The following is a 22,428-nucleotide window of genomic DNA, read 5'->3' as shown; positions in this document are numbered from 1 at the left end:
TTCTTTCCCCCCTTCTCACTAAACACAAGTAGTCGAAATGGGCTTTACTCTGTTCACTCTACAGGCTTGTTACTCCCCCTCTCTGTGCAAAAAGGGGAGCGGTCAGGTTACTGTCTGAATTGCAGAGTGACAGATTGATCCAAGATACAGTCCAGCTTTCATTATGGCACTGCCTTTGCACTTGAATTTGCTCATATTTTCACGATAATACTGTTTTTATAATATTCTCAATATATGGAGTTAAGAAGAGCTTTTAAAAATAAATATGTTTTTAGCATTTTATTTATTTTTTTTTAGCAGGTAAGTTTATATTTTGTGAATTCTGATTCATTCTTTTGCTGTTTTCAATCATTAATGCTTGTTTGAATTCTTCTGAATTCAGGAAATGGACGTGCTTGATTTTTTTTAAATTTTTTTTAAATTCAGTTTTGAAGGCACTTGGTTTATTATGACTGAATTCCATGTTAAAATTGGGGGAAAAGGTGAAGCAAGAAATGTGTTCACATCCAAAGCTTCTCTTCTAACTCCTCTGACCTTGTTGTCCATCATTAATACTTCTAGGAAATTTTAGCAGGATGTGCTTATTGTATACTCGTATGTTTAAGTTCATATTTAAGACTTGCCTGTTGAGACTGTGAATTCACCCTCCCTGGGAGTATTCAAGGCCAGGCTGGATGGGGCTTTGAGCAACATGGTCTAGAGGGTAGTGACCCTGCCTATAGCAGGGGAGTTGCAATGAGATAATCTTAAAGGTCCCTTGCAGCCCAAACCATTCTATGATTATAGTATTTCTGAAGGGACATACACTGGACTACAAGGGGCTTCCTTCCAGAATGCCTTTTGTAAAGTATGAGTGCACACTGTCACTAACTCTATGCTGGGTAATTTTCAGTTGTGTTTTGCAAATTGTACTGTGTTACTTGATACTTGCTCGATCATTAGATGACTAAGACCTCATTTTTTGATCCATTTTGTATTATTTTGAAATATTTTGTATAGCTTATGTGAAAACTGTCTTGCTACAGGCTATATTTTTACATTGATTGTCATTTTATTTAAACTTACTCAAAATTATAGCGGTAATATCCTGTAAAATCTTAGTGTGTTTAATCCTAAAGATGTATTATAAAATAGTTGAGCAAAAAGAAGCCTAACATAAAAGATATAGCTTCAACTCTATTATTCGGATATCCTCTTGAGTAGAGATGTATTAAATACGCAGTGAAATCTGTGACTTTAATTAGCAGAGAAAGTGAATCTCACCCCAGTAAGTGTGGTTGTTTAGATAGACCAGAAAAATATATGTATATAGTATTTTTTAACTGAAGTCTTGGTAGGAGCGAATGGTTTTAGTGTTAAAATGGTTGACTTCGTGGTTTTGAGAGCTACTGAAAACTGTAATTAGGGCTTGTTGCTTATTTCACTATTTAATGCAGCCTTATGGGATATAGCTATGATGGCTTATTTTACCTTAATGTTCTAAATTTTTCTAATTGCATTGCAAGACTGTAGACAAATAGGCAATGTTCATCCCTCCTCAGTGTATGTACTTCACTGAGTCTCACCTGAAGGCCTGCATCACCTTTTGGAAATGCGCATTTGTTGTTGCTGGCTCCTAGGGATTACAAATAACTAGATCTCTACAGATGTGCATCAGTATTTTTCAATAATTTCTTTGTTATTTGCTTAATAACAAAATTTCTCCTTTTCTTTAAAGAAAACTAGATTCTGTATTTCTGTTTTAGAATTGGTTAAAAAAAAAGTATTTGAAAATGTAAATTGTAAAATTCAATATTTAGAATTCTGAAAGTCAGAATATGTATTTTTGTCTATCTATTTACTGAGCCTTTTGTTTGTGTATTCTTTGAGGTTTGAGGATGGGTTGTGGCTTGTGAGAGTTGAGGGTTTTGTGTGTTTTGTTGTTTGTTTTTTTTAAGCAACAAAATTTGCTGCATGAGATTCAAAGCAAGATGATAAAAACAGTTGAGGATTCTGGATTTACATTAATCCCTATCATTTATATGTGCTTACATAGCTTTAGTTTGATTGTTCTGCAAGATGTTTTCATGCTTATCTTTTTTTCTAATAAGATATCTCAGATAGTTTCATGATATCAGCATATAAAGAAAGGGGAAGAATGAGAGATGGATATTCATTTCATTGTACATTTGAGAGTTGAATATGACCTTTAATATGAAAAGACTCTGAGACTAATTGTAGATCTGGTTAATCATCTTTTCTTACTGAGATCTTCTTCTGTCGGAATGCTGGAAATTGATTGACTGAAAGTGATGCAAAATGCTACTTCTAAATGTCTTGTGAAATGCTAACTTTCCCTCTGATATTACACAACTAGATATTTCATGTTTTGGTAACATTGGGAAGCTGTTTCTCCATTGAACAGAATTGTGTGATTTATATAGTCTAAATTTGCTCTTGGCTCACACTAGAAGGCCAGCATGCAGGTACTGATATTTCAAAACATTGACCTGATGACAAGCTGATGTATACAAGAGAAAAAATGTTTGCTCTTTGAAACCAGAAAACTAGACTGACAAAATCAATCTTTGGTACTTTAATGCTGGAGTTTGGGGGTTCCTTACTTTCTCTATTTTTTTTTAAATCTTCTCCTTCCCCTTTGGTCCAGAAATCACATAATAACTTTGTTACATCATCCTTTCTGTTTTCTGTTTGAATGTATTATCCAGCTGCTTTGTTTTCTTTAAAATGCATTATTTAGTTTTCTGTACTTGCATGGGAGAAGTGTGTTTAGAATTGAACCTCCGAAAGAGATTTGAAAGTAGAGAGTTGAGTCAGAGACCTCAGTCCAAGACAATTTGCATGGGAGATTCACCAAACTCCTTCTGTCATCAGAATAAAATTGGATATAGCTTTCTCCTCCCCCCCCCCCCCCCCCCCTTATTTTTGTGTTATGATTCAGTTTAAAGGGAAGTTAAATTTGAACAGAAATCAGATCAAGTAAAACTGAAATTATATTATATTTATATATATATATATTTTGCATTCTCAAGGAATTAAGAAAAATGTTTTCTGTTTTCTGTTATTTATTATTACATACACATATACACATATGTATATATATGAAACCAACAGCCTTTGTCATTTTTGGCTGGCAGGTGCTAAGGAATAGAAATTAGATTTATATTTTTAAAATGCTGAAATTATCTAGTACTAGGGTTTTCATGTTGATGCTGCTCTCCTGTAACCTGTTAAAACATATAAGGCAAGAAAAAAGACCTTAAAAAGCTCTTGTAATATAGCAGCTCTGTCTTTAACTTCTGGTAGTGGCTATCTCTTGTCAACAGAGTACAAATCAATTTAAAAGCAAAAGCCAAACTCTCTCATTTACAAACTGTTAACTGCTTTCACTTTTCCTGTTAAACACGAGAAAAAAGTCATTAGATAGGAGTCAGCTGTCTTATTAGAACTGGAAACACCTTTTTAGAATGTACTTCTGAAGTTCTTCAGGACAGGAACAACAGCATTGTACCAAGGTTTGTCCATCACTCCATAGGTGCTTCTGCTTTTTTTTTCGTTTATGCATTTTCACGTTTTCATTGTCAAATATTACCGAAATGAAGAGCTGCCCTTTATTTTCATTGTACCCAAATCCCATCGGGCCAGGGGGTTTGTGTAAAGTATTGTAGCTGGCAATTGCCATGCATGCACATAGAGGGAAAAATCCCTGCCGTGACATTCCTTTATGATTAAAACTTTGTGAGAAATCATGATTGAATTATGGAAAAGAAAGCTGGGAGAAATCAGGCTGATTACTTGAAGGACTTGGATAAAATGACACTTCTGAGACCTTTGTATTCTAAAGGATTATTTACTGTCTGCTTACAGAACATCTTAAGTCGTTTTGCAGAGGGAATCACTTTCCTGTTTAGCGCAGTGGCTTTGTAAGCTAATGAGGGCAGAGCGTGAGCCACAGGCAATGATGCTGCAATATTAGCTGTGACAGGGAGCTTGATCATAATTATCTTAACGAGGATAGGGTTAATTACAGTGGAAACTTAAAGTTTTTTCTGTTTGAATGAGGTGGCACTGAATACGTTGTGATGTTTTGTCGGTTTGATGTGACTTTGGAAATTGCAATGGAAATCTCTTGGCAGCACTTGCTCTCCTCTGGGAGCATTGCGAGCCCTGTGATGAGGTAACTGAGATGGTACCTGTAGGTGAGATAATGGGTGGATTTTCTGTCATTGCAGCAGGGAAAAGCAACCTGCAGTACACCTTAGTGATGCTGATCAGCTTTCTGAAGCTAGGGAAAACAGCTACTTGCCACTGCCCTTCAGTGCTGGTTCTGGTGTGGTGGTAGGGTCATGTGCTTGTTTTAATAAGCCAAGAAGTGGAGACATTTCCTCTGCTGTGAACTATGAGAAAGCAGGCCAGATTTAATTTTAGGCTGGTTCTTTTTCTCAGGGGATTTCCCTTATTTAATACTTTTCATTTGCAGTGTTTCTATGCTTCTTACTATGCCATGTGGATGGGTGTCCTATTTTATAATGGACTCATAAGACGATACGGTACATTAATATAGCTATCTTACTCTAAGATAAATGCTGGTATTTTCTACTAACTTCTACCTCAGCTTCTCTGAATGCTTTCCATGTACTAAGTCACAACTGTAATTCTTTCTTACGTAGGTGGTGTTATCCTCCATCTGCAAATGGGAAATTGAGGCACGTAGAAATTATGGAAGAAATTTCAGCAACTCACCTAAAACTTATTGCACAGATTGTACTTACAACATATATTTTTTTTTTATCTCAGAGTGCAACTTCTTGGCAATATTTCCTTATATGTTATGATGATAGATGTTGTTGCCTTGGATTTTAATTTTAAAAATCAGTTTAAGAAGCAAAAATCAGAATTCTATGAATACTGGTCTAAAATATGGATGTTAATTTATGTTAATATTTACACCTTCTCCCTGTACTGTGTCAGCCCCTCTCATCTCTCTGGGGTCTGAATTTAGCTGATTAAATCACCAAGTGCACACTACTCCGATGACATGAAAACAACAGTTAATAAGCAACCCTCTGTGTAACACAGCTCCTTTTTAGCTGAACAGCTAATAACATTACATGGCAAAAATTATCAAAACTAGACAGGTGTAAGGAGATTTGTGCACAATTCTCTCTGCCTATCGATGAAACCAGTACCCTTGTATTCAGCCTAGGCTTGTGAAAGAAAGGCTGTTTCAATAAGCAACTCCCTCTAGTGTTTCAGGGCCTTTTGTCCCACTTCATGGCTTGTCATTTTGTTTTATGCCTTCCCTGCAGCAGTTTTGGATGTGTGCTTTCTTCTCCTTGCCCGTTGCCAACCATTTGCCGATTCTTATGATAAGAGTATTATATTTGCATAACATAACTCAGGAACAATGTGTATTTTGATGCTGACACTGACCAGAGCCCAAACAATGTTTTTTCACAAAGGACCTATTAACATCTCATAAGGCTCTGTGGTGTTGACAAGGAGGTGGCCTTCTCTGAACTCCTTTGGCAAGTCAAAGTCTTACACTAAAATGTGAGATTTGGAAATAATCCACTATTTATATAATAAAGATTATTTAAAGGGAATTTACTGAACTAGGTTTGTCAAATAAACTGAAATGAAAAACTCGTAACAGCTTGATAAACTCGCAGCTGCTTCCTCTAGATTATTTTGCCTTTTAAAGGTACTTGGGGGAAAGCACTGTCTGAAATGTTCACTGATCTCTCTTCTGATCTTGACTTTGGCAAAACAAAGTTTGTTATGATCCCTTCACTGAAATAACTACTCAGTCTAGCAGCTCTCATCTGTAGATGGGTTATGCAGGCCGAATTGAGCTTTTCCAAAAGAGCTTTCTAAGTGCAAGTGCAAAAATATGACTGCTACTCTGACGGTTGTTTTGGTGTGTTTAGAGTGGAGGCTTTTGCTCTTGCAGCTTCGGAAACTAGTCTCAATATATCATATAGATATGCCATAGGGGGTAGGCTTTGTGAATTTTCTTCAGGTTTGGCTGTCCAGCATCAAAATTGCATTAATAACAGTGGCAACTCCCTTCCAGAATGCCAAGTCAACTAGGTCTGAAGTACTCTGGAGTCCTTAGATTGGAATATACTTTTCCTGTGTTGTGATAAGTGTCATTGAAATGTTCATAATTTAGTGTATAATAGTTCAAAGGTTACAAACTTGATTTTCCAGAAAAAAAGAAGGAAAAAAAAAACACTGTCTGAATGCTCTGTGATTTATGTGGTCAGGATGTTGCATCTACAAAAATACTATTTTTATTATTGGACAGATGAATGCTACATTGTCTAATTAGGAACACATAATATTTGTATTTTCCTCCATCTGTAGTGTCTGTAGAACTCTTTAACAGGGACCTTAGATGGATTTTGATCTTTGCCAAAAATTGGGGGAGAGTGAGGAAATCCCTTTGGTATAAATGTCACTGGAAAGTGAATAAATAGTATAGACCTTATTCCCTTATTCATCACATGTTATAAAGCAGCCAAGAGATACAGTGATGATCTTCCCAGTGGTAGGCATAGTAGATCAGCTGTCAAGTCCTGCAATCTCCGCATATCTTTAGGTGTCTGGTAGGTGAATGAGCTGTAAATGTGCCTGTGCCTATGATCTGTATACTGTGCCTCTTACTTGATTAATATGTGTTTTTTTTTTTTTCTTGCTGGAATGTGCAAGCATTAAGAATTGAGTTTGGAATAGATGCTTTAACAAGGTACCTAAGTGTTCTTTTAGATTTTTTTTTTTTTTTTTCCTCCCTATACTGTATTATCAGGGGAATGAATACCTCCAGAATCCTGTTTATTTACAATCCATCATCTCACTTCCATGTTGTGAAATGCTCCTTTTTAAAGCTGCTTTCTGCAGTCTGACCTGTGGCTTGATAGTGGGACAGAAAGTTCCAAGAAGAAAGTAAATGCCTTTTCTGTCTGGAGTAATTCTGCATTTTATTTTGTAGAGAACATTTTACGTTGTTTGCAGAGACTCAAGGAGAAGCAAATTAAGTGGTTAATAAAAGGCGAAAAAAAAACCTTTTTCCATTTCCTATTATTGCATGTAGGGTAACAGCTAAGAAATGATACTTGAAGTTGTATTTATTATTGTTAGTGGGGTATGATATTTCTTGGCAGAAATGATGGATGACAACTTAAATTTGTGTCCAGGGAATGAAGGTGAACTGTGACAGAGTTATTTATCTTGGGAATGGAGGTTAGGGTCAGGCGAGGCTGGGTGCCTGAAGGCACAAGACATTGACAAATTCATCCTGCAGGCCCCATATCTGAAGCCTTTTGTTTTGGATCCTGGCTACTCACTAAGTGACCCCCATCCTTCATCCTGCCAGCATGTGAAGGATGTGTTGCAGTGCCAGCACTCCCTTTGCCACTAATGCTTGTCATTCACTCTTCTGACAGGCCCGAACCAAAACTATTCCCACTCCTGAAAGGGAAGGTTAAAATATTTATTTCAGCTCATAATGGCCTCCCTGATTTAGTGGAGTATCATTTTTCCTGTTGCCTTTGTCGTTTGCAGGTCACTAGAAGGACTGAAAACATTCACTTACTTGGAAGAGCTGATCTTGGACAACAATCTACTCGGAAATGACCTTCTGCTACCCAGGTTACCCCACCTCCACACCTTAACGCTCAACAAGAACCAAATATCCTTTCAAAGAAATACCTGCAAAATGTCAAATGAGTTTTATATGTCAGCCAAATTAAAGTATGTGAAATATAGTTCATGTGCAGACAAAGCATTCTCTCGCTTGGCACCTGGAATACTTCATAGTAATTTATTATAGGTCATTCATAAATGAAATGCACCATTATATCTTCCTGTTGCTCCATTTTAGTGAGAGATCTAAGTTATGGCTCTGAAGAAATCTTTTTTAATAGATAAAATAGAGAAAGAAAATAATGTCAGTGCTACTGGCGTGCTGCAGTTCTTGTGTTTGCTTGGGGTTCTGTTGCAGGCTGACCTCTAGTGGAATAGAGGGAGCAATGAAATGATATTAAATTTTTATATACCTCAGTAGCTCTTCAAAGTAAATAATAATAATAATAATAATAATAATAATAATAATAATAATAATAATAATAATAAAAGAAATGAAAAAGCAATAAAAAATGAAGTTGGTATTAGGCACATTTTCGTAACTGCAGCCATTAAATGGAGTTGCTATATTCTTGGTGTTCTGGCTCTGCATAATTCATATGAAGTGCTCCTCAAATCATATATTTAAATATTTCTATGCATGGTTAAGTCCATTCACAACCAATCAGGCACTTCTCTGTATGTCTGAAGTTAGTGCATGCCTACTTAAGTTTGTTCAGCATAAATATTTCAGTATTTGCCTGAATACTATGGTGATTCAGAGACCCCAATCGGTAGGCTTATATGTAATGGTCTGTAAAAGCTAATTATCTACAAGGACTGGACATGGACTTGATTATTAAATCATTTCTCATGTTTTGACCCTTCTGGAGATTTGAAGATGTGTAATTTATGATTTTACAAAAGTGAAGGGCAATCAAATTTTGGCCAAAAGGCCAACTGAGACCTACAGAGCACAGGCTGTGAAAATATTCTCTTTCTAATTGCAGAGTGAGGACAAGGCTGCTCAACTGCAGGCTTTTGTTTCAGACAGTGTAAACAGAGAGCAATTTACCTCCTACTGGAGCAAAATCCTCTTACTGAGGAGCAAAGTAATAACTACAGGTTCTATGATTTCTGCACTTATTTTTGACTTTATAAATAAATAAAAGTCACCAGAGCAATTTATATACTCAGCCCTGGAAATTTGTCAAATGTCTCATGAACCATAAGAGTCATCACTTTACTAGGTAAGTGCTAGATTTCTGGTTAATACCGGGACGCTGTTGGTCACTTTGAATAAATGTTTGGTATTACTACTTGCTACCACATGTAAAATCTGAGTTCAAAGGTCATGCTTTGGTGAAGTATGTATAATAACATTTTTGATGATGCTGTGGATGTCTGATGCGGCATGTTTCCATCTACAAAGCAGGATGCGTGAATTTGGCAGTAGGATTCCTGAGTGTGTGCATGCATGTATGTGGGATAGGAAGTGTCAAGAAAGAACTTTGCAATTATCAAAAGGAGGACATGCATATTAAATAAGAATTAGTTGAACAAATCAGGGGAAAAAAAATTAGTTAGCAGTAATCTTTGAAGAGGTTCTGTTGGGTTTCACAGTCAGACTTAAAATCAAGTCAGTAAACTCAATGTCAGTGATACAATGATAAGCAGGGTTTGACCTACCCAGATATTTTTAAAATTCAGTCTTAAAACTATAAAATTTGAAATTTGGGAATATGGAGCTACCCATGTTATAGAAACAGCGTATATACATTTTGTAGTATGTTGCCAATAATTTAAGAGAGGAGTTGCAGAAGTGCTTGTTCGATGGCAGTGGTTGCAATTCTCAATGATCTCTCAAGGTGTTAACCAGTGATCTTTGATGAAATTTTGCTCTTTCTGCACTTCATCCTTGAAAACAGTTGTTCACAAACGTAACTACTGCCAAAAAGCGATGACATGAATAAGGTGTGACTGTGAAGAGAAGGATATTTCTCTCTGGTAAGAGAGAGCTTATAAAAGTCTGGTAAAGATATATGATCACTTTTTTATTGCAAGTCTATACAGTTCCATTTGAAAAGTCACAAGCAATATGTTTATGTCAACTGAAAGTAGAGTTGCAAATAAATTAAGAAATTGTTGGGCAATCATAGAATCATAGAATGGCCTGGGTTGAAAAAGACCATAATTATCATCTAGTTTCAATCCCCCTGCTATGTGCACGGTTGCCAACCACCAGACCAGGCTGCCCAGAACCACATCCAACCTGGCTTTGAATGCTTCCAGGGATGGGGCATCCACAATCTCCTTGGGCAACCTATTCTAGTGTGTCACCACCCTCTGTGTGAAAAACTTCCTCCTAATATCTAACCTAAACTTCCCCTGCCTTAGTTTAAAACCATACTCCTTTGTCCTATCACTATCCACCCTTGTAAACAGCCATTCCCCAAAGAATCATAGAATGGCCTGGGTTGAAAAAGAACCGCAATGATCAATCTTGAAACCTATTCTCAAATTCCAGAATCACAATGGAAAGCACAGCTGCACATTTATCTGTGTTCACAGGACTGTTTAGCCAATGTATTAAAAGCTATAAACTTATTTGCCATAACTTAAGCTTGCTCTGCATTACACCCCATCCCCTGATTTCAGTCTAGATGGGGTTAATAACACACCAGTATTTGGTTAGTGCTGAAGGACTGAGTGGGGCCATTTGGCGGGAAGAGTCTCCATGATGGTGCTGAGCAGGGGGTGGCTGCACTGTGATCTGTGCTGGGCTGCGGATTGATCATGCCTGAGAGAAAAACCAAAATGCTTTGCAAGTGGGATTGCAGAACTGAGGCAGAATGGTAGTAACAATAAATGCATTGCTTATGGCAAAGATGCTAACCGTGCTTCAGATTTAGGGATGATAGGTTTCTGAATACTTGAACATGGCATGGATTGAGTACCTCAACTAAAGGATGTCCCGGTAAGTATTTCTGATTATCATCTATCTCCATGAAGTTTTTGTCCTAATGCCCAATTCCAAACCATAGATTATAAATTATTGTGCCTGTGCTTGTTTCTGTGTTGTCCTAAAGTGCTTGAAGAAGTCCCAATCTGTGACCAAAATCCCATTGTGTTAAGTGCAGAGGACTTGATGTTTACATTGAGTGAATACATTAAAGACATTATCTATAGATCTTAACCTCCACTAAACAAAGATATGAGCTGAAACAGTACAGCAGTATTCCTGCATTTGGTCCTGAGAACTCTCTATGTGACACTGACAAATATGGCTAAATTTGAGAGTGTAGCTAGAGAACTACAGTACCTGATGAAACAAAAACCTCAATGAATTCTGCAAAATGTTTTGAATTTACTTGAGTCTTGAGCCTTTTTTTTTTCACTCTTCACCACCCTCAAGACCACCTTTTTTCTTACACAATGTACCAAAAAGTAAGTAATGTGAATGTATGATGCTAAATGTCTGCAAAAGGAGTTAGTACAGGCAATTCATTCTCCTGTTCTAGAGCAGTAATGGACAAATTTGACTCCAGTTGTCAGAACTTCTAAAAATGATGAGCCACTGCATTTTTTTTTAATTATCTTTGTATTTTCTTGGGAATCTTGAACAACTGGAAGAAACAGTGTTAAAAGAAAATCTTTGAAGTATATGATATATGTTTTTTGGATTGATGGATCACTCTAGAGAACCAGAAAAATAATTTGCTTGTAGAAATAGAAGCATTCTAACTTGTTCTCAACTTAGAATAGAATAGTTCAGCTGGAAGGGAACATCACAGATATCTAGCCTAAGTCTGTGACAGCTATGGGGATAGCCAATAGTTAGAATCTAATATTGACAGTACTATCTAAATGCCTCTAATTGTATAACTAATGACATTGAAATATGTTCTTAAAACTTCCTGCCTGGGAACCTTGGCCTTGCGGAAAGACATTTGAATTCCCTGGAAACTCCAGTTATGCAAAGAAATCTAATGCTACTCCACTAGACAGAATATCCTCAGTATTCAGTAAATGGGAAGCTCACCATAAGATGTATGGACTTAGTTAATTACCACTTGTGTTGCAACTTTTCTTTCTTGAGCGAGGTGGTTTTAAAATCAGTGAGCAAGACCCTATCTCAGAGCCCTGACTGCCTATCAGACAGGGCTCAAGCTAGAATGCGGTGTACAAATGACTGTATGTGGCATCCTATTGCAGAAGAGGAAGACTTGCATAATGCAAGCTATTTCTGTGGTTATCCAACCATGAAGACCTAGCACATTCTAATGGAAAAGCATTCAGGTGGCAAAGATCTTTTCATACTGCATTCAGAGGAGAATTGGTAACTTCTGCTTCAAGGCTATTTGCCTGTAGAATCACTTGTAATTGCTGCAACATATCTGTGATAAAGTTAATTAAAGCAAAAGATGTTACAAATTTGAAAAAATACAGGTAACTTGCTTGTTTAAGACTCTGGTAGAAGGGCTATCCAGCTCATTCAGTTTCATACTGATTACAGAACCTACATGACATGGTTGACAAAAGATTTCTGAGTGACAGTTTTTGGTCTTTCTGTATGGTGGGCTAAAACTTTATGTGATATTTCTAATATTCTCTAAGTAAACATTTGATAAATATTTTGAATATAAAGTGATTGCTCTTTGCTTTGTCTCTTTGCTTCCAAGAACTTCTGAAAGCTGTAATCACAGAAAGTCATGAATGCAGATAGCTTTTCCTCAACTGTCTGAGCAAAAAAATTGGCAAGGCAAACTAGAAGCTTTTTGAAAGAAAATAGCTGTACAACTTGCAAAGCATTGAGAGTGAGAGAGTTATTAGTTTCTTTAGAAAGTCAATTAATTTGAGTGTGTGACTGTTAAAAAAAAATATGCTAGCAGTAAAAAAAAGTTTACAGAAAAAAATTGCAGTTTCCTTAACGAACTTTGACCTATATTCATGGAAAAGAAAACCAGGTGGTGAGATGTGAAATTCATATTGGTTAGTTTATTTGCACAGGTCTATGTAGAACAGCATTTTAATGCACTTATATAGAATAATTTAATGTAGAAACTGCTACCAGAAATTATTTCTGTTACCAGAGGTTTGACCAGCAAGTCACATTGCTCATATTTTGCAAAACTGCTGAAAAAGCAATTTTATGAACCAAAAATAAGAGAGTAAGAGAGAAAATAGTATGGAGTACGGGGGATGTTCAGCATCATTCCTGATGATGATGTTGAATTCTTATAACAGTTAGACAGTTACAAACCAAGTTAATTCTTAGCCAGAGAAGGGAGGTGCATCATTTGCCTTGAACATTTGGCTTGCTCTTTTTGCTTTCTAGAAAACCTCAAAAACTATGTTATTGAGTAGAAGTCAGTGAAAGTGAAAAACACAGATCGTGCTTATTTGTAGGACATTTTTGGTTGCATAAAATTTGCACCTAGAGTTTTATTATATTGCTTAGCAGGCTAACTATAGGTTAACTGGGCCAACTAGGTTTTTCAAGTAATGCTATTGATAATGTTTTGGTTCTACTATAGCTTATTTTTTTAAAAGAAAGTAAGCTGATCAATTGTGTGTGCTTGTGCATATGTTTGTTGTGAGCTGTCTACTATAAATATACAAGCATGTATGTGTGCATACATGTAAAATAATTAGGAGGCTTTAAAAAGTTCATCAGAGTATGGAAGAACCAGTTCTCTTTAAGTATTTTCCTAATATAAAACTGAAAACAGTGCAAGAAATCATAATCTTCTGATGAGGATGGAAATTTAAAATACATTTAATAGATTTATGTTAATTGTTGGAGGCCAGGCTGTGTTTTTGGAGGGGATCATTATTGTATTATTGCTAAGAATTAACTTGTTATCTAAAGGGTAGGCAAGTTTAGAAGAAAAAGAAAAAATAAAACTTACACATTTTTATTTTGGTCATTGTTCTTCGGAAAGAAAGGCGTTAATAGACCAGTAATGACAACACTTGAATGAAGGTGGTATGCTAAGACATTTTAATTATTTTAACAGAGACAATTTTGAACATTTTTCAAACAATAGAGACTACAGTATAAATATTTTGATCACTGCTACGTATTTACTTGGTGATCAGTGATACTGCCTTCAGAAAAATGAATTCAGGGTTTATGTCATTGAACTTTAAATAAAGAAAATTTCCCTTGCACTGTACATGGATTTTATTGTGGCTTTCATTTTTGGAAAGAATATAGATGAGGTTGACTTTAGCAATTATACAACAGAGTTTTGCAGTTCTTTGGCTCTGGTTGCATCAAGATGGCAACAGTGAATCATGAACAGGAAAAAGAAAATTAAATTTCCAACTTGCTTTTGATTTTCTTCCTCTGTATATTTAACACTGTTTTAGAAACACTTTATAGTTTTGCTGGCCTTCCACTATTTTTAAAAGAAAACAAATGTATGACCTTCTAATTAACTAAATACTGCACTAGAAGTACTCTATGACTTATGTCTCATCTCTGAAAAATACTTAGTCTTGAAAATTTGAACAAAGCTTGATTTATTTTTTCTCCTACCTGCTTTGTTAGGAGTAACTGTGATGGCAGGTAAACAGAACTTCTTGGAAAAATATTCTGTACCTTCAGTGTCTTTTTTTTTTTTTTTTTTAGAAGAGGGATGGAAAAAGAGTTGAAATCCTACATAACAGAAGTTTTAATTAATGAACTTCAGTGCAATTATTTTAGTTGTGATATGATGTCCTATTCTGCCAACTAAAAGTTGACTATCACAACCTGCAGGTTGATTGGTGGACCAGTGTTCCTATTATTCTGTGATTTTGGAGCTGTTCCAAGTTTGCAAATCTTCATCTTTTACTTGAATTAGTGACCTTCTATGTTTCAAGTGATTATGTCTGATTCTTGGGTTTTCTCATGTTTCTGCTCCTGTTGCAGCTGAAATCAAAATAATGCTAGGGTGCTAAGTATCTATCTAATTCTGCAGAGGAAAATGAGTAAATGATAAGAAAGAAAATGTCTGGAGGGCAACAGCTACATGGTAAGATGTTGATGTGTGCTACTTGTCATGCTTTCTTGAGAGAATTTTTATGAGAGAGTTTCTGTACCAAAAAGCAATGTGATTTGGATGTGAAATATTAGAATCTAGGCACTAATTTCCATCTTTGAGGTAGATTTATGTATTTGAGACACAGGTTATCAACTACTATTTAACCAAGAGCCTTAGTGAGTAGGGTATGTCTCCCCTTTGCTTTCTGTAGGACTAGGTACAATAATCTAAGTTGTCATATATTAAATATCCAAAAGTATTTTGATATTTTCCTCTAACTCTGTGGTCAAATGGGAGTTAGAAGACATCTGTCTTAATCAATAATCACTGACTTTGGGGAGAAAAAATTCTAACCCAGAAAAAGCTCTACTGAATTTCAACAAAAAATCCTAAATTTTTACTTCATATAAGAGTCAAAAAAAGTTTCTTTTCTTTTCTTTTTTTTTCTTTTTAAATAGGGAATGGACAGATAAGATGTAAGTTTTGCAACAGCTAACCCCCTGCGTCTCATTGCTGTAGTTGAAATAACTGCTTTTCTGCTTTTTGTAATAATAAATTACTTATCTAATGAAACCTTTGTGCAATTTAATCAGTCCTGAAAGAAATTGTTTCTCCTGGCTGAGAGTGCTAGATGCAAGCACTCCTCTAATAGTCTAATAGAAAATTAAAAAAATCTTATTAGTAGAATATGTGCAGAAGGTAATCCTGCCCCTTTACTCTGTGCTGGTGAGACCTCACCTGGAGTAGTGCATCCAGATGTGGGGTCTTCTGTACATGGACATGTTGGAGCACATCCAGAGAAGGGCTACAAAAATGATGCAGGGGATGGAGTACCTCCTCTACAAGGTCAGGCTAAAAAAGCTGGGGCTATTCAGCCTGGTGAAGGAAAAGCTCCAGGAGACCCGATAGCAACCTTTCAGTATCTAAAGGAGGGGCTATAAAAGAGGAGGGGGCAGACTCTTCAGCAGGGTCTGTTATGACAGGACAAGGGGAAACAGTTTCAGACTAAAGGAGAGAAGACTTAGAATTGATTAGAAGAAAAATGTTTCTTACAGTAGAGGTGGTAAAGCAGTGGAACAGTTTGCCCAGAGAGGTGGTGGGTGCCCCATCCTTGGAGACACTCAAGGTCAGGCTGGACAGGGTCATGAGCAACCTCATCAAGCTGTAGGTATCCCTGTTCATTGAAGGGGAGTTAAGCTAAATGACCACTAAAGGTCTTCCAACCTTCCAGCTTGCAAATGAGTCTACAATTCCATGGCCTTCCCATCAAATTTGTGTCCTTCCCGAAAAAGTCATGAAAATAATTTGTTTTAAAAGTTTATGTGTGGTCTAGAGGTCTAGAAATGAAGATGAGAATTTTGTCTTTATTGTGGCTAAGATGCGTTATATTATGTGATGCTTCGTGATTCAGTTTTTCTTATGGTCTAGTTAATGATTTGATGGCTGTAGCATTCCATAGTCACATATCTAATTCAAAACTTGAATTTTTCTCACTCATGCAAAATATTTAAGTGTAATTTTCTCAGATATTTTGGTAGAGAACATTAGCTTTGAGTATAACTGCTGTTTTTTAATATGCTAAAATTAATAATTGTCGACATGATCTTATGTTTGGAAATCAAATGAAATTTCAGAACAAAAAGAAGACAATGTTTTTAACAGTGAAGCTGCTCTTTTCATTCTGTATTGCTTCTGTTGCCCTTAAGATATTGAGGTGAAGAAATAAAGTAAATTCCATCACCTAAAAATAACAAAGATAACAGAAACACATAAATCAAGTATAAATAATAGCAACACAAGTGAACTGAGGATTTAAAATAATAGTTGTGGTCTGTAACAGCAGGAGTAGATAAAAACAGAACAGTGAAATACCCTTAATGGTTTTGAATAATTACTACTATTGTCTAAACCAGTCAGGTTTTAAGCACCGAAAACTACATACACACGTACATATGGCCTCTTCTTTTTAGAATTTCAAGTTTTGCATGTAAATTGAACCAAACAACAGGGTGTAGTGTGATTCTCTGAGACTGCACTTCAACAAAAATTTACTGTAGTTGTTCAATCAGTATATTTCAGTATAGTTGAATATTGTTATGCTTAAACCTAAGCAGTGATGTCCAATATTGCAGTGGTTGAAAGATTAATTTCTGCTTGTTTGTTTGTTTTAATACATTTTACAATGTCAAAGATGTGTCATCATTTATGTTCCGAGGAACACACTTAAGTTGAAATGTCTCATAACACAAAGTATAAGGCTATTTTAATTAAAGATATGCTTTATGGACTTCAAAACTTCATGTATAAAATGCATATTGAATTCTTTAAGTTGCTTTTATAGAATCATTTATTTGCATGTACTAATTGAGTAATTAAAAATGTGTTGCCATGGCACTAAAAGTATTTATATACTGAGAGTAAAAGTGGATTGTTGTGGTTTGACTTAAAAAAAAAAAAACAAAAAAAACTCGTTTTCCAGTGGACTGAATATATTAGTGATGAATGTTCTGTGAAACTGTTTGTTTCCATGCTGGAAAAGTTTCATGGCAATAGCAATTGCTAGCCATTTTACCACACAGCATCCATCATTTTGTCAAAGTTTTAATGTTCTGTAGTGAACCACCTAGGAAAGAAAAGACTGACAAAACAGCCAAATTCTTTCATTCCATGCCAACAAACTGACTAAAGTTTATCCCTGTTTGCCCTTGGAACAATTAATGTGACATTTCCCCGAATGCCATACTAAATTTGATTGTCAGTTATTGAAATGTATGTTTAAATCAGCAGTGATGCAACTCTAAATGCTTTTCCTCAGACATGTCATCGAATCCTTAACACACAACCTTTGACACATAACAGAATTAGAAAGCCTTTTGGATCATTTGGCTGAAGTTGTGCCCTCACTGCAGTATCTCAGTTTGCTTGGAAATGTGGCCTGCCCAAATGAATTGGTCTGCAAAGAAAAGGATGAAGATGACTACCAGAGGTACAGGTTAGTGTCTTCAATTATATATATAAAGTATGTCAGCTTTGTTTTTAATACTGAAGAAATACTGAACTAAATCCAACTCATAGTCCTGAACAAACCATTTACTCTCTCTCTTCTGAAGGCAGTGTGCCATGTTCTGCCATGAAACACCTATGAATTTGAGTAACCCAATTTTAGTGCGATCCCTCTTAAAAAATATTTTGGGAGCTATTTCAGTGATGTTCAGATTTAGCTGAGCAGGTTTACACAGGCTTTCCTGAATGAGGATGCCTGTATATATTTGCCTATGTCCCCTCCTTCTTTAAGGCCAAGGTAAGGCAACAGTTATACTGTTACTAGTGGTAACAGCTAAGAATAAAAAATAATAAAAAAAGTCACTGTACTAAGCCAGTCTCATTGTCTCCTGTAAATGTCTGATTATGGTGAGGCATTTATTCTATTAGAGGTATCAAGAAACTATTAAAGAACACAGAAGAAAGGACTACTGTATTGTGGTTCTTTACTGAGAACTGTTGGTTTTTAGAATCAAATCAAATAGGCAAGCCATCTCTATAATGTAATTTTAATGAGCTAGATTGCACATAAAGTGGTTGTGAGTATAGGTCCAAAGCTTACGGAATTTCTGCTGAAGTGACAATTTTTCATAGCTGTAATTGTTAGTCAAGTAAGACATTGATTATTATTCCTACAAATAATTTCTTCTTGTTCACATCTGATTCAAGCTTCCAGTCTCTGTGTACTTGCACTTGAGCTGAAAATGGCTCTCTGTGAGGCAAGTTGCAGCCAAGCAGTACTGGTCAGTGTGCTGATGACCTTAGAGACCGAGCTCACTTCTTGTTAGCAGATAACTTGGAATATTCAGAGTTACAAAACTCCTGAAAATATCTTAATGTAATCCAAAGTATTCTGTAGGAGCTTGTATGAAAACAGCACAAAGTAGAGGAGACCAAAAGTGGATTTATTAGGAAGCTGCATGAATTGGATACAGCAGCTTGTTGCTCGTAAATACTGTAGATTAAAACAGCAGCAGAACTTTTCTGGGTGCAGATACATTTGTTTACTTTGTTCCACATTTTTGAAAAGGATTTCTTGGTTATCGTTAATCTAAAGATTTTTACCTCCTAACAAGTCTACTTTTGAATCTAACATATCTAGAGTATTTTAGTTTTCAACAAGTAGAGCAGCTAAAATTTAATAAAATATTTTCCCATTGCTTTTGCATTTATGTGGAAGATATGTCTACTATCCAGCTTACAGGAGTCTAACAATGCTGTCTCTGTATAAATTTATGTGACATTTGCAGTGGAGAATTGCTTAAAAATGAATGATATTTCTTCAGTTTACTGTTTTTCACTTTAAGTATGTTTTCTGACAATGTCTCCTATTAATCATTTAAGCAAAAATAGTACCTTAAAGGAGCCATTCAGAGGCAAGAACCTATGGTTCATTTAGTGCTGTCTGAAAAAATTCTTTATTGATTGACATCCTCTGTGGTTATGTGATGTAATATTTATAAAATGTCATGCAGCCATACATCAAAACAACCGTGTCTGTTGTTTCATTTCAATGCAAAATGTTGATTTCAGGGAGGTCAAGGTAGTTGCAGGTCACATCATGGCAAACCACCATGTCAAAAGTGTGAAATGATTGCATTTATGCATCTGCTGGAAACCGCAACATTGCCTCCATTTTCTTTCCTCTCAACTTTTCAAAAACTTGGGTATTTTTTCCATGTAAACTGTGTTAATTAAAGCTTGTTCAAGAAAGACAAATGGACTTCCAATTTGTTGAATGATTTATGGTTCTGCTGCTGTAATTAAAGCTTCCTGAAAATTTTCCATGATTTTGTTACATTATATAACTTGTATTTGCAAGACAGCATTACATTCAAAGGCAAACAAACAAAAATGTTTAGGTATGTGTGTACACACATGTATAAATACTCATTCTGTATGCATATAATGTGTGTGTGCATATATATATAAATTGTCTTTACAGCAGTATATTTACATAATGAATAATGATGAAACTGATTAAAAGAAGTCTACTAGTTATTCAGTTTTTAATACGTGTTCTGCAGAAATTTAGACATTTTCTTTCTTTCCCAAAATATACAACTTTAACTCTACAGAATAGATGTATTGCTACTAATCTTAAAAGCAAATAATTGTAATGGTTAGCTTAGGCATTTTTTTCAGGTTCTGAAGTAACTATTTTTTTTTAAGCTTTTAGAGAAATTTTGTCACATTGAAAACATCAAAACAGTGTATTTCAGTGAACCTCAATGAAATAAACATTTTATTAAATACTTTGACTCTTTTTTGCAGTGACCACTGGAACCACAGCTTCATTTTTCATTGAGCTTTAATTTCATTTCTACTGAGTTCAATTAGAGTTCAGGCTGTTTAATTCCTCAACCAGAATGAGAAGGGTGCTGGAAATCAAAGCTTTACTTAATCTTCACATTCCAGCAAACTGAAAAGTCCTATAAAACCTTAAAAATTTCAACTGTAAAAAAATTGTGCAAAATTAAGTTTTTAAAACTTCATTAATTTACAAATAAATTTGCAGCAGAAATAAAAGGAGTATATGCAACTATGTTTTTTTTTTTTTTTTTAATTGAGGTGTAAAGATCTGGATCATCCAGTAATTCACCATTTCAATGAGCAGTTCAGTGCTATAGCTTGTCTTTTGTTTTGTTTTGTTTTTTCATTGCAAATAGGTTTTATCCAAAAACACTGTGACTTTATTTCAAAACGATTGCTTTTTTTCTCAGAAACATACTAACATTTGAGTAGGTTATTTTTTGGGAAAAATAATAGAAACAGTAAAATGTTTTGTTTTGTTTTTCATGCCCTTTTATTTCTCCTTACCTTCAAATGTGTAGGAGAATAAATTGATGACATTTCTGTTTGTTAATGAAATTTTTCTTGGAGAAGGAAAAGAAAATGGAAAGCTTCATTCAGTGATATTTTTATAACCAAACTTGTTTGGTTCCTTTTTAAAAGTATTGGGTGGTTGTTTGTTTGTTTGTTTTTCCACTATTATAAAAGTGCTTTAATTTATTTCTGTAAGAAAATATTGTGCTATGACTCCTATTTTTTTTTTTATTTTATTTTATTTGTATTTTTTTAAGCTTTCCAGTTTTGAGAGATGATATTTTGTGAAAGTTTATCTTGGGGTTGAGAGTAAAAGAAAATTTCAGGAATTTCTCCTCACTGCTGGAATTAGAATCAGAAAATACAGTGGCAATAGGAAAGACTGAAAATCTTTTGCCTTAAACGGGAAGCAACAAATACGCAGAAAAACCACTTACGAAACAGTACATGTTCTAAAATAACCTATTCTACAATCTCTACTTTGAAGATTGGGTGAAAGCGCAGGTCATGACCTGGAGATCAAAGTAACAGAAGTCAACACAGTAATTGCTGGTTGCTTCTCTTGTACCCGCACTTGGTCAGTCCTGTGGGTGTATTGTTTGCTGTGAAAACTTCAAACAGGGTGTTACTGAACTGTGAAAAATCATCTGGGTCAGAATGTATTACAAAGCATTTGCTAATGCTGCAGGTGACCTCACCTATTTTCATTAAAGTGATATGACTGTGAAGGATGTATACCATGTGTAAAGTTTTCAGTGCTTGTTCATTCTTTGTTCCTTATTGACATTTCCTGGAATGATGCATTCATTAAGTGCTGTTGACATGGAAACAAGGGCAAGGGGAAACAAATGCCTGAGTTTATTTTAAATTAGCTTAAAAGTGCCTATATGAGATATGCTATCTTTGGCAAGGGGAGCAAATGATGATAACCTTATGAAGTTCTCTTAAGATATACCAGTAAGAAAGGAAGAACAAGCATTTTGAATGGATACCTTTTCAAGCTAATTCAGCTATTCCTCTCCCAAAGGTTTGATTCGGTGAAATGCTAGGACATCTTATAGACTTTTCAGCTTCCTTGACATTTATAAATATACATAGTGCATTTGTAACGTTCTCATGGCTTTTAAATAATCTTTTCAAAAATTTTTAATGGTAATAAAAATACATTTTCAAGAAGAGATAGGAGGCTTCATGTGTCAGTTCAACTATCAATGAACTTAGTAATGCAGCTCCCTCTTGGAAGGAGAAATTTCAATTTGTAGCATTGTGATGCATATTTTATGCACTTCCTGGTATGTTTAGGGGATTTCCTTCTGTCTGTATAATTTATGAATCTATGCTACTTCACTAGTTACACAAGACATTATAATTTCTACAGTACTTGGAAGAAAACTGTATTTAACAGACATCAAATAGCTACACAACTTCCATCTGAGGCTAGCCATTCTAAAGACTTAGGACCAAAAGCTACTATAATTTGTTTTTATCAGATAGGTAAATTGATGTCCAGAATGCTCCAATTTGTCCATGCTAACACAGTAAATCAAAACATAACCATGGTTGTTACGTGTATATGGATAGAATGTTCTAATTCATAGAGATTCCTGTACTGAAGTAGAGCAGAGAAGATTATAATATGTGGAGGATTACATGACTGTCATCAGGTAGTGCTAAGTTTGTACTGAGGTGGTGATCCTGTAGCATCATGCTCACTGTTCTGGAAGATCTTGGTTTAATGTCACAGAATCACAGAATTTATAGGGGCTGGAAGGGAGCTCTAGAGATCATCTAGTCCAACCTGCTGCCAAAATAGGCTTCCTAGACCAGGTTGCACAGATAGGCATCATGATCTGGCTTCCTTAACTCTGTGCTGGGAGACGTTTTGTCACAGACGGAAATTCTG

General features: G+C 35.4%; 1 protein-coding gene across 1 annotated transcript in view; it reads left to right on the top strand.

The window, feature by feature from the left end:
- The window catches only part of LRMDA (leucine rich melanocyte differentiation associated), a gene marked incomplete at both ends in the record, with an annotated part of 643,830 nt that overhangs the window by 339,861 nt on the left and 281,541 nt on the right, over positions 1-22,428 (top strand). The window contains 2 exon segments of the mRNA XM_079536293.1: positions 7,567-7,699; positions 17,519-17,649. Coding sequence (XP_079392419.1) covers positions 7,567-7,699; positions 17,519-17,649 — 264 coding nt within the window.

The sequence above is a fragment of the Tetrao urogallus genome (assembly GCF_951394365.1).
Source record: "Tetrao urogallus genome assembly, chromosome: 5".
NCBI lineage: Eukaryota > Metazoa > Chordata > Aves > Galliformes > Phasianidae > Tetrao > Tetrao urogallus.
Note: the sequence above shows the minus strand (reverse complement) of the source record. Positions and strands in the feature narration are given on the sequence as shown.